The following is a 13616-nucleotide window of genomic DNA, read 5'->3' as shown; positions in this document are numbered from 1 at the left end:
TTACAGCCTTGGTCCAAACATGGACAAAAGAGGTGAACTCAAGAGGTAAGGTGAAAGTGACTGCCCTTGACATCAAAGCAGCATTTGACCAAGTTGGCATCAAGGAGCCATAGCAAAACTGAAGTCAGTGGAATCAGGGAAGAACCTCTCCACTGGTTGGAATCATACCTAGCACAAAGGATCATGGTTGTCGTTTTTGGCGATCAATCATCTCAGTCCCAGGACATCGCTGCAGGAGTTCCTCTGGGTAGTGTTCTAGGTCCAGCCATCTTCAGCTGCTTCATCACTGACCTTCCCTCCATTATAAAGTCAGAAGTGGGAATGTTCGTGGATGTTTGCACAAAGTTCAGCACCATTCGCAATTCAGATACTGAAGCAGTCTATGCCCATATGCAGCAAGTAAAATTTTTAAGCTTGGGTTGATAAGTGGCAAGTAACGTTTGTGCCAGGCAATGACAATCTTCAACAAGAAAGAATCCAACCATCTTCCCTTGACATTTAATGACATTACAAGCATTGAATCCCCCACTATCAACATCCTGGAATTACCATTGACCAGAAACTGAACTGGACCAGCCATATAAAGACTGTGGTTACAAGAGCAGGTCAGAGGCTGGGAATTCTGCAGCAAGTAACTCGCCTGACTCCCCAAAGCCTGTCCACCATCTACAAAGCACAAGTCAGGACTGTGATAGAACACTCTCCAGTTGCCTGAATGCGTGCAGCTCCAAAAACACTCAAGAAGCTCGATGCCGTCCAGGACAAAGCAGCCTGCTTGATTGGCACTCCATTCACCACCTTCATCATTCACTCCTTCCACCACTGACGCACAATGGCAGCAGTGTGTACCATCTACAAGATGTACTGCAGCAACTCACAAAGGCTCCTTCGACAGCATCTTCCAAACCTGCGACCTCTGTCACCTAGAAGGACAAGGGCAGCAGATGAATGGGAACACCACCACCTGCAAGTTCCCCTCCAAGTCATAGACCATCTTGACTTGGTACTATATCGCCGTTCCTTCACTGTCGCTGGGTCAAAATCCTGGAACTCCCTTCCTAACAGCACTGCGGGTGTTCCTACAACACATGGATTGCAGTCGTTTATGAAGGCAGCTCACCACCACCACCTTCTCAAGGGAAGTTAGGGATGGGCAATAAATGCTGGCTGCATGTCCCATGAACGAATGGTAAAAAAATCATTAACAGACTTATTCGGAGTAAAGGCATGGAGTATTAAAGGGATTGTGGTAACTTGGATACGTAATTGGTTAAGGTATTGAAGGCAGAAAGTAGTGTTGAATGGATGCTTTTCTGAGGAGAGAGAAAATGCTGTGAGGTCCTCCAGGCATTTGTATTAAGACAATTGCTTCTCTTGTCAGATGTAAATGAATTACACTTAGGTGTAGGGAGTAAAGTTTTGAAGTTTGTTCTGGAATTCCCTCCCTAAACCTGTTTGTCTCTCTACCTGTATTTTTTCCTTTAACCAAGGAGCCATAGAAAAGTTACAGCACAGAAGGAAGCCATTCAGCCCATCGTGTCTGCACTGGCTGAAAAAGAAAAAATAATAAAACTAGCTGCTTATTTTAATTCCACCTTCCAGTTAAGATACTTTATAAAACCTACCGCTTTAACCAAGCTTCTGGCCATCTGCCCTCCTATCACCTTATGTGACTCTGTGTCAGATTTTACTTTACAACACTCCTGTGAAGCGCCTTGGGCTGTTTCAATATGTTACAGGCGCTATATTAATACAAGTTGTAAGTTTTGAAATGGGCAGACTCATGGCAGATGCAATTTAACACAAATAAGTCTGAAGTGTTGCACTTTAGGGAAAGCCAGTATAAGCCTATGTGGTAAATTTTGAGGGTGGTACTAGAATAGAGTGACCTGAGGATGCACATTCAGAAATCTTCGAAGGTGGCAGGTTAAGTTGACAAGGCAGTTAAGATATCTTGTGGGACACTTAGCTTTGTAAATAAGGACATTGAATACAAAAGCCAAAAGAAATATCTGGTTCAGCCTCACCTAGAGTATTCTGTATAATTCAGGGTACCATGCTTTAAGAACGATGTCAAGGCCTTGCAGAGGGTACAGAAGATGTTTACCTGGATGCTATCAGGGATGAGTGACGAGTTATGTGGGGAGATGGCAAAAGCTGAGAATGTTCTCCTTAGATCAAGGAAGGTTAAGCGGAAACCTTATGGGGTATTCTAAATTGAGCGGGTTTGATACAGCAACTAAGGAGAAACATTTTCCTCTGGGAAGTGTACCATAATTGAATAACGGGCTGCCTTTAAAGAGGAGAAATCGGGTACAGTCGAGATCCATTTTCACAAGGGGGAAAGATAGGACAAACAAAGCCAGAGGTTCCTGGAAGACCCAAGAGGTAGAGAGCAAGATAAAGCAGAAAGGGGTTGTGTATGACAGATGCCGGGTTGATAATACAAGTGAGAACCAGTTGAAATATTGAAAATTCATGGGGGACGTCGAAAAGAAATGTAAGAGCAGCAAAGAGAGGACATGAGAAGGTACAGGCAGTCAACATAAAAGGGAATTCAACAGTCTTCTCTTGGCATGTAAATAGGAAAAGCCTGGTAAAAGGAGGAGGACAAGTGATTAGGGACCAAAAAAAAAAAGATTTATGCTTGGAGGCAGAGGGCATGGTTGAGGTACTAAATGAATTCTTTACCAAGGAAGAAGATGCTGCCAAAGTTGTTGTGAAAAAGCAGATGTGAGAAAGGCTGGCTGTACTTAAAGTTGATAAGCTATCAGGACTGGATCAGATGCATCTGAGGGTACTGAGGAAAGTAAGGATGGAAATTGTGGAGGCATTTGCCATAATCTTCCAATCCTCCTTATATGTAGGCGTGGTGCCAGAGGACTGCAGAATTGCAAATGTTACACACTTATTCAAAAAATGATGTAAGGATAAGACCAGCAACTACAAGCCAGTCAGTTTAACCCCGAGATGGGAAAGCTTTTAGAAACGACAATCCAGGACAAAGTTAACAGTCAGTTGGACACATGTGGATAAAGGAAGGCTGCATGGATTTCCTAAGGGCAAATTACGTTTAATTGACTTGATTGATTGTTTGATGAGATAACAGAGAGGGTTGATGAGGATAGTGTGGTTTGATGTGGTGTACGTGGACTTTCAAAAGGCATTTGATAAAGTGCCACATAACAGGCTTGCCAGCAAAGTTGAAGTCTGTGGAATATAAGGGACAGTGACAGCATGGATATGAAGTTGGCTGAGTGACAAGAAACAGTGACTAGTGGTGAATGGTTGTTTTTTAGACTGGAGGAAGGTATATAATGGACTCCCCAGATATTAAGACCACTGCTTTTCTTGATCTATACTAATTACATAGGATTGGATGTGTAGGGCACAATTTCAAAATTTGTGGATGACAAAGTTTGGAAGTATTGTGAACTGTAAGGAGGATAGTGATGGACTTCAGGAGGACATAGGCAGGCTGGTGAAGTGGGCGGACATGTGTCATATGAAAGTTAATGCAAAGAATTATGAAGTGATATATTTTTGTAGGAAACATGAGGAAAGGCAATACAAAATGAAGGATATAAGTTCAAAAATGAAATACAGGAGCAGAGGGACCTAGGGTATAGGTGCAGAAATCTTTGAAGGTGGCAGGGCAGGTTGAGAAAGTGGTTAATTAGGCATACAGGATCCTGGGCTTTATAAATAGGGGATTTGGGGAATAAAGTGCAAAGAAAGGAGGCTGTGGTAAAACTTTATATAAAAAAAGACTGAAGTATTGTGCCCAATTCTGGCCACCACACTTTAGGAAGGCATTGAGAGATGGTGCAGAAAAGATTCATGGGAATGGTTCCATGGATGAGAGACTTCAGTTATGTGGATAGATTTGAGAAGCTAGGGTTGTTCTCTGTAGAGAAGAGAAGGTTGGGAGGAGTTTTGATAGCGGCGCTCAAAATCGTGAGGGTCTGGTCAGAGTAGATAGAGAGAAACTTCTCCCATTGATGGAAGGGTTGAGAACCAGAGGATGCTGATATAAAGTGATTGGCAAAAGAACTAGAGGCTGCATGAGAATTAATTAGGATCTGGAATGCACTCACTGAAAGTGTGGTGGAGGCAGAATCATTCGTGGCTTTTAAAAGGGAATTGGATAATTATCTGGAGAAACTATTTGCAGGACTACACAGAAAAGGCAGGGGAATGGGACTAGCTGAGTTGCTTTTGCAGAGACATGGACACAATGAGTCAAATGTCCTTGTCCAGTGTTGTAACCATTCTATGATTCTATGGGAGGAATTTAATGCCCCCTCAGAGGCAGGCTTGGAGGCCTGGGGACATTTGACCAAGCAGGAGGGTGTCGGCTGGGAACCAAAATACTTCTAAAAGCCTTCCCTGGCTCGTGGAAGGCCTTCACTCTCGAACATTAATTGAGGCCCCTAAGTTGGTCATTTATGCCCACTTGAGGGCTCCATGCTGTTGCTAAGATTCAACCAGCAGCTGGTGGAGTCTCACCATGCGTTTCTGGTGGTGCTGCTGGCAAAGGAGTACTGCTGGCCTTTGGCTGACAGCTCTTGAGGGACAGTGCAGGGGAGAGGGAGGGCGGGGTTGGGATTTCAATCACTGGAGTCCTAAATTATGGGGAAGGCCCAACACTAGTCCGTTAAGTGTTTGATGAGCAGTTAATTCTGTGGGCCTTCCCAACAGAGGATCCCAACCAGTGGCTGAGACCACCATTGCCAAGATTAAATTCCACCATGTAAATGAATCAGTAACCAGAAGCCGTGGATTTAAAAGGACTGGACTAAAAATGAGAAGAAATTTCTTCACACAGAGGGCTAAGATCTGGAATGCATGACCTGAAAGAGCGGTGGAACTAGATTCCACAAGAATGGGCAATGGGACAAAATTTGACTGCTCTTTCAAAGAGCTGGTACAGATACAACAGGCTGAATGGCCTCGTCCTGGCCTCCTATTGTGCTGTAAGAGTTTAAGATTCTATGATAGACCCCGGAGTAAGCCATCCAGCCCCTTCAGTCTGTTACTCCATTCGGCTAGATCATGCATGAACTATATCTTAACTCCATCTTCCCGCCTTTGTTCCATATACCTTGAATGTCTGATTAAAAATATATCAGTTTCAGTTCTGAAAGTTTTAAGTGGCCAAGCCTTGACAGCTTTTTGGGGGGGGAGAGAGAGCTACAGATTACTGTTACCCTTTGGTAATGCTTCCCAATACCCTTTGTAATTTTTACTGACATCAACCCTGAACAGCCTGGCTCCAATTTTAAGGTTATGCCCCCTTGTTCCTCCATTGGAGAAAATAGCTTCTCTCTGTCTGGCCTATCAAATTCTTAAATCATTTAAGCACCTCAATTAGATTACCCTTTAATCACCCACACTCAAGGGATGACAAGTCTATGCAACCATCCCTCGTAATTTAACCCTTTTAACCCTGGAACAATTTGGTGAATCTGTATTATATGTATTGTATCCCCCTTCAGGCTATCCTTCCTGAGATGCAGTACTCAAAACATGAATGCTGTACATTAAATGGGGTGTAACCAGAGCTTTATATAACTGTAAGATGACTCCCATCCCTTTGTTTTCCAGTGCCCTTAAGATAAAAACCAATATTCCATGACCAGTTTAAATATATTTTGCACCTGTCCACTAGCTTTATTAATTTTTTTTCTTTTTATTGCTTTTGAAAATAAAGTCCTGCCTTTTTTTTGTTAAAGATTAAGGTAATTCTCACATCTTTAATGAATTCAAAAGGAAAGTTGGATATTTAGCAAATTAAAAATATAGATTTCTTGCATTTTTGTTTAGCTTCCTCTTTAAGTTGGTCAACATCATTGCTGGTTAATGATGATTGCAGCTGCTACTGCTTTCAGTTTACCCCAACCGACTGAGAATATTGGACGTTCTGGCTAGGCATTTGTGGGCCACAGATGTGCAACTGGTCTCTTAGATTTATTCACAAACAATGGCAATAAATGTTAATCTGCACTCTGCTGAAGCATTTGAAATTGATGTATTTCAAGACTTCATTGGCATTCTGCATGCACAGCCAATAGAGCAGCATGAAACAGCTTTTTAATCTTTTAGCATGATAGGCATACGGGAGGTACTGACAGCACTGACATGGTGTCACCAGTTTTGAAATATTTCGCAACAGGCATTTCAGCAACTGCCAAACTACAGTTGGCATTGATACCTCTATGATCATTTACACTCCTGAGCAAAGTGAAGATTTTCCAGCAGTGAAATACTCCCAAGGAAGTCAGATGAAGCTTCTGGGAATTCCGAGGAGGGGTCAGCTTAAGTAACCTTTTAGAAACTCTTGTCTTTGCCAGACCTGGCAAGGGAAGAGCAAAACCAGATTTTGTTTTTAGACAAGAAAGTAAACGAAGGAACAAGATAAGCACAGAAGTGGTTTACATTTCTCTTAGGTGGGAAAATAAAGATACAAAGAAAACCAGAAAATGTTAGAATGAATTAAAAGCAAGGCTCTAAATATATAGATCTATCAGTTTATGAAAAGATAGATATATCTTACCTCATAGCCTAGTCATCACGAAAACTGTCCACTTTTGACCTCCATAGCATTACATGTTGTGCCCTGCCTCAGTCCAGCTGTAGCCAAAAGCCCTTATCCTCCCCTTTGTCACCTGCACACCAAAATATTCCAATGCTCTTACAATCCAGATCTGATAAGGGCCAGCTTAACTATTTTTGTATGCAGCGATATATCTGATTTATTGGGTTCTGCTTCTCTGCAATTATCAACTGCTTTCTACATATCTGGACTATATGATGCCAGCTTTATTGGCTCCCATGCTTTTTTCCTCCAGGTCCTAAAGAGGGCACTGTGTTAGATCAGATGCCAGAATAGAGCAGGTCTCTAGTCAAAACCCAGCAAAAATATGGGTAGCTGTCAGTGAGGTGAATGATGAGTGCTATTCCTTTGCCACTGACCACAAAATTTGGGCCAATATGGCTGATTTGGGCAGAGAACAAACTGGAAAAATAGTCCTTCAATGAGTAAGAGAACAATAAGCTGAATATGAATGAATGAAAGCTCAAAAGTATAGGACATCAATAGTACAGCTACTCCACAGCAGAAGGAATCAAGGCAAAATGGAGGATGAAGTTGGAAGCAATTGAATACATGGGGGAGGAAAGCAACAGGGTGCAACAATATTTTGGATGGTAAATTATTTGGACAAGCTCCTGTTTAATTTGTCAAGTGTCATAAAACTCCTAAGATAACTTGTAAAATATGGGTGAGCTTGTTCCAGACATACACTCAATCTCTTTTCCTTAATCAACTCAGAAATTCTAGAATGTTTTTCTTCTTCTTTGATAAAATATAACTTCTTACTAAATTAAGAGTTAGAAATTACAATATTAATTTAAAACAGGCAGCGACATAGATCCAAGAGATAGAAAGATAGATAAATAGAAGATATTTTCTAGAGGAAAAACATCTTTTGTAGCTAACTGGTTTATGCATGTTTCCCTTTTCAATTTAATATATCATAACCTTGAGCAAGGGAAGTCTTGTGGTGCGGTGGTAGTGTCCCTGCCTCTGGGCCAGAAGCTCCAGGTTCAAGTCCCACTTCAGAACTTGATGGCTATGGAAGGTGTGTTCATAACATTGCCAAATGGTTGATTGTCAGCCTGTAAATCCATCCAGTACTCCTGATGGCGGGTGGTAAGAGAGGGAGAGTTTCCTGTTCAGCCATACTGTAGAAGGCAACAGCAAACCACTACAGTATTTTGTCAAACAGAATCATGGATCAGAATCATGGAGGCAATGGCGTAGTCCTATTGTTGCTGGACTAGTAATCCAGAGACCCAGATTAATGCTCTGGGGACCCAGGTTCGAATCCCACTTAGTTGGTGATATTTGAATTCAATAAAATTCTGGAATTAAATGTCTTAAAGGTTGTTGTAAAAACCCATCTGGTTCACTAATGCCCTTTGGGGATGGAAATGTGCTGTCCTTACCTGGTCTGGCCTACATGTGACTCCAGACCCACAGCAATGTGCTTGACTCTTAAATGCCCTCTGGACAAGGGCAATTAGGGATGGGCAATAAATGCTGGCCTAGCCAGTGATGCCCACATCCCATGAATTAATTTTTTAAAAGTTCAATCGTCCATGGTCGTCAACTCACTCTAAGGGCATGATATCTGAAGCAGGAGGAATCGTGAAGAAAGCTTTTTCCTCCAAACACTAGTACTGCTTCTCTCATAAACAGTCAGACATATATTGCAATTATACAGCATATCCTGCACTACTTGAAATGACATTCAATATTGTCTGAAGACCAATTGCCTTTTGTACTGTTCTTTGGACTAAATGGCTAAAGATGGGAAACAAAGGTTTAGGGAATTAGAACTTTCATAAACTTCTAGCTTGACTTCTCCGCTGAGAAATAACTTAGCTTGTTTTGGAAGAACTCTGCAGTCTGTAGACTGCAGTAAATAGTGTTAATCTAATTCACCCATTGTTTGCACCTCCCTTTTAGCCTCATGAAGAAAGATTTTACTCTTAATGCAAGTTTGGATCTAATGAGATCACTGCTTTGGCAGGACATGCTACTTCAGTCAACCATTGCTGTATTGTAATGGAAGTATTGGTAATGAAGAGACTTAACTAATAAATGTATATCAATAGCTTGAGTTGGCCCTGTTCACTTTCTGAAAGCAAGATTTCATAAAGAAACATTGTGTAATTTACAGATCTGAGAAATGCTGAAAAAAGCCTTCAGACCAGTTAAATTGAAATATTACTTCTGGAACATCTTTTCTAATAGTCCTATCACGTATCCAAATACCGTATGCATTTCAAGCCAAATTTAATTCCTTGTTTCAAATTTCCCTCATTGGCTGGCAAACAAATTTAAACTTAAAATTTACATGGATAGTGAAGTCGATTTTCCATAAGATTGAAATAGTCTTTCTTAATGCTAAACTAAAAGTCATATTGAATAACATCCCACTCTGATTTTACTGCTCCAGATTGTAATTTGTATTGGCAGACATAAAGGGATATTAGGGTCAACACAGTGTCTTGAAACTCATCACCCTGTTCCAATGTCTAAGCCAAACTATTGAGAAATGTATAGCTACACAATTTGTTTGTTCAGGATGATGTGGAAACTCTGCCCAGAGAGACAATATTCACTTCCCAGAGAGTTTAGTGCAGGTTGTCTGAGCCAAAGTTTAAGGGCTCCCACATATATGCAAGAGTCCTGATGGAATCTAATTTAATTATTTTTAAAGAGTCTCCAAATGTAAATTCAGCAACAAACAGAACATTTTGATTGATATGTTTTTTTTTGCTTCAAGGTAAGAGGTGTTAGTGCTGGGATGGAATGGTTTTCCACATTTTCATCAGCATCAAGCACTCCTAATTTAAGTATAGTAATTAAAATTCCCTCTGCTTAGCCTACAATGTGCCTTATGCCAAACTCCAAACACTACTTATTACACCATAATAAATTTTCCATACTAACTATTCACTTTGAGATTGCAAGTTTGACCTAAATTACGTGCCACTGATCACATACACAGTGTATGGTTAAGATTCCTCAAACTCGTACAGTGGCTGTGATTGCCAAAAATAGATGAATCTTTAAACCCAGATGTAACAAGAAAGCATGTATAATATTTTGCACATTTTACAACCACCTCCTCTCAATGGCCAAACTGTGGTTCAGGTAACCAAGCTTTATCCCTTCAGGCTCAAAGGCTGTACCATTTTTTGTACTCTTGCAGGGCTGCATTCATGAAACTCAACTTATTCCACTTTAACAGTTATGTGCAACCTATCCATTTTGCTTTGAAATGGTAGATATTACTGCAAAAACCTGAGATTTGCTGACTGGATATTTATCCAGTATCAATACTAAGTGAATCAAGGGACATGGGAACAATGCAGAAAGGTGAAGAGTGCTCAAGGGACCAAATGGCCTACTCCTACCCCTAGTTACATTTTTACACCTGAGACAAAATAAGCATCAAATACTTAATGTACAATAAACAAACATAGATGTAATGAGAAAGCTCAGGACGAGCCAGGAAGCTTTTGGACAGATAGCTTCAATTTGAGGTAATGTCTAAATTCATGATTCATACTATGGCAGAGCTCAATCCTTCCTGTGCATCAAATGCTCTTCAAGAAGAGTTGATACTGAGATTCTCCTTCTGATCAACTACCAGCTTTTAAAATAACCCATGTGCTGTTTAAACTCTGCTTTTAACTATTCAGCAAGTAGGTGCAAAAAACAACACTTCTTCTATTGACCTCTAATTGTGGAGGACAAACTCAACAATATAATATGTTTAATTAATAATCTAACTAATTAGGAACAGAAAATTGATTTTCATAAATTTGACCTTCTCCCAAGATATTTATCTTGGGTTAACAGCAGATGGTGGTTTCATCAACAGTTCTCCAAATAAATGAAATCCATGGCTGTGTACATGAATGAGTGAGATAGCAGACTTGGTATCAACAATTGCCCCCTTAATTGCAGTTTTGACCCCCAGAGGACCGCAACTCATTCAGAAGGTTTAATCAACCATGAAATTGATACATAATGGCAAAAGTCAAAGTATCTATATCTTGTCATACAAATGTCAGAATGTAGTGGGAATATCTCAGAAAATACAATACTCTGCATGATTTTGTTAAACATACAAATCTCGGCAATGGCAAGGACCAATTATTTTTGATCAAAGTAATCTAGAGTAACCATGGTCTGATTCTCGGTCAGATGAATGCAGTTCATTGTTCCTTTCCTGGCTAATACAGTTTTCAGATTAGTGTGAAGCATGAAAGAACAGCCCTTATCATGTTGTAAATTGTTTCGGGAAGCAGGTTAAAATCACGAAGGGAGGCTTCATGCTGGATAGGTAACTCGGGATACCTTAACTGCTGATCAATTTGATGGTTGATCTCCATGATCAAAATCTTGAAATCGCAGCTCAGTAGCAAAAATTGGTGGTGGAAGTGTGGTTAATTATACAAGGTTGGAGTCTGGAACCACCCACTACTCAAGTAAAAAGGCAGGGCTATTATTTAATTTGTGCAGCTAAAAATTGATGTAATACCTTCCTGATGGAATAGCATTGTTTGTATTTTGGAAAATCTCAGCTATTAGAAAAAAGTACCTAGCCCAGCAGTACAGTATTATCTCTGGATAGGGTACAGTAATTTTTATTCTTTCATGGAATGTGAGCATTGCTGACAAGACCAGCATTCGTTGCTCCTTCCTAATTGTTCTTTAGAAGGTGGTGGTGAGCTTGAACTGTTGCAGCCCATCTGGTATAGGCACACCCACAGTTCCTCACAAAAACTTAATTATTTTCCCTGTGTTGTTTTGTGAAAATAAACTTGTACAACATTTTATCCGACCCTATTTCTTCATGTTTGCCTTCAGTGAATTGATTTGTACGTCACTCCTTTTTGTCTCACCATGTGTGTTGTGTTATTGTCTGCCACCCCTCCTGCTTCAGTAGGTAGCTGTGAACCCCTTACCTGTTGTCTGCAATGATGGGGAGCGATAGTTCTGATCAGGCATGAACTATATCTAGAAGAAGTTCTCATTTGGATTGAACAGGAGGAGCAGGGTTCTATTGACTAAATAATTCAATATTCTCTAGGAATTATTAATGAAAAGAAGATAAATTTAGTCTAAGTTAAATCCCTAAATTGGTAGATGAAACAGTGCTTTCAAGAAATTTTACTTCCGTGAATTTGGCAAGAGGGAAAGATCAGTAGCGGACTGAGATCAGTAGACATGCATAATAAAAATAATGAAATAACAACAGAAAATGCTGGAAAAACTCCACGTCTGGCAGCATCTGTGGAGAGAGAAACAGAGTTAACGTTTCTAGTCCAATATGACTCTTCTTCAGAAGACATATTGAACTTGAAACGTTAACTCCATTTCTCTATCCACAGATGCTGCTAGACCTGCTGAGTTTTTCCAGCATTTTCTGTTCTTATTTCAGATCTCCAGCCTTGACTGCTTTGATTTTATAACAAAAATGGTTGTTAATTGAACCCTCAAAAAAGAGTAATTTCAAATTTGACTGTGGAGCTTTGAGCATTGATATGAATTAAAAGGGTAATATTGCTAATACAGAATCCTGAATCTCCTGAAATGAACTGGTAATATTATATCATGAATTGAATTATGCTTGATTGTTGCATTATCAACATTTTAAATACTGGCATTGTTTTAAATGCTTACATTTACAAGACTGCTTTCTTTTTAAGCAGAAATCATCTTAACAGTGTACTATCTCTGAGATAATGCTCTCTACAACCATAGTAGAGGGTTAGAAGTGGTCTAATGGATAAGTAAATTATGTCCTGGAATAAGACTTTGCTTGCCAACCTTAATTTGTGCCAACTGCACAAATACGGATGGTGAGGGAATGTTCACCTTAAATCTTAACTGTCACAGATTAATGATAAGACTGCTGACAAATTTAAAGCATTCAAGGACTGCTAGTAGAATTGGTATCTTCATTTTATAGTAAATTCAAATTTTTTTCAGACCTCCAGTATCACTTTTTTGCATTGTAAAAACAATTTGGACGATACTTACACTGAAATATTACAACAGTATCAGAATACTAGTCAAAATAACTTTAGCGGAGATCGAGTTCTCTCCACATTTTAAACTTCAGCTAAATTAGTTTAGGAGATTTGACTTTAATGCAAATGTATACGTAATTTTGTTTTGACGTGCTTTGAATTAACTGCATTGTGACAGCAATGTATATTATCCTTATGGTTTCTAATTGATACCTTGTTACACTATTTGGTCTCTATATGATTGAAATATGCAGTTTTATCTTTCCTTAGACTCTGTATATGAACCTGCCAAAACTATATCACTAATTTCAGCAGATGAAAATCGGTTGGACAAACTTGACAGATATTACAGAAATGGTAAGATGTTTTAAGCACAGTATTTACAACTTTGTATCTGTAAAATGCTAAGATTTTGTGCATTGTTGTCATGCAATCTATTATACAGAATCAATTCTTGAATATAAGCAAAATGTGCTGCTCTGGGAGAAAGGACTAATCATGTAATCCATGATCATCATTTTGCTAATAGGTTATCACATCATATTCCCTTACATAAGGATTACAGATTTCTTCAGTGAAGAAACATAATGTAATGTAACATAATAGTGTCATATGTGTCTGTATTTCTTGTTAAACAATTGCCAGAAACTAATGCAGTTTAACAGAAAGAACTTGCATTTATGTATTGCCTTAATACATCTTCAAGACTTCCAACCCTGCTTTACAACCAAGTCTGATTTATAGGGCAGTCACTGTCCTCGTTTAGGCAAATAGATGAGCCAAGCTGCTTGCAGCAATATTTCAGAAAGAGAAAATTAAACAAATGGCCAGATAATCTGTTTTTGGTGGTGATTATGGAAGGAGTTTTGGCTAGGACAATGAAGGACTTCTGCTCTTCTTTGAATATTCTCATGGAACCTTTAATCTCCAGCTGAACAGTTAAATGGGGCCTCATTTATATAACACCTTAGGCAAACACCTCTGCAACACTTACTTAG

The 13616-nt window shown here is 39.5% G+C and overlaps 1 protein-coding gene across 3 annotated transcripts in view; it reads left to right on the top strand.

Moving 5' to 3' along the window:
* phkb (phosphorylase kinase, beta) overlaps positions 1-13616 on the top strand; it is a 270585-nt gene that overhangs the window by 7859 nt on the left and 249110 nt on the right. For all 3 annotated transcript variants that reach the window (XM_078544342.1, XM_078544340.1, XM_078544341.1), the window contains one exon: positions 12889-12975. In XM_078544342.1, coding sequence (XP_078400468.1) covers positions 12889-12975 — 87 coding nt within the window. The remainder of the gene's footprint in view (positions 1-12888; positions 12976-13616) is intronic.

This window comes from Cetorhinus maximus, chromosome 6, assembly GCF_964194155.1.
Source record: "Cetorhinus maximus chromosome 6, sCetMax3.hap1.1, whole genome shotgun sequence".
Lineage (NCBI taxonomy): Eukaryota > Metazoa > Chordata > Chondrichthyes > Lamniformes > Cetorhinidae > Cetorhinus > Cetorhinus maximus.
Note: the sequence above shows the minus strand (reverse complement) of the source record. Positions and strands in the feature narration are given on the sequence as shown.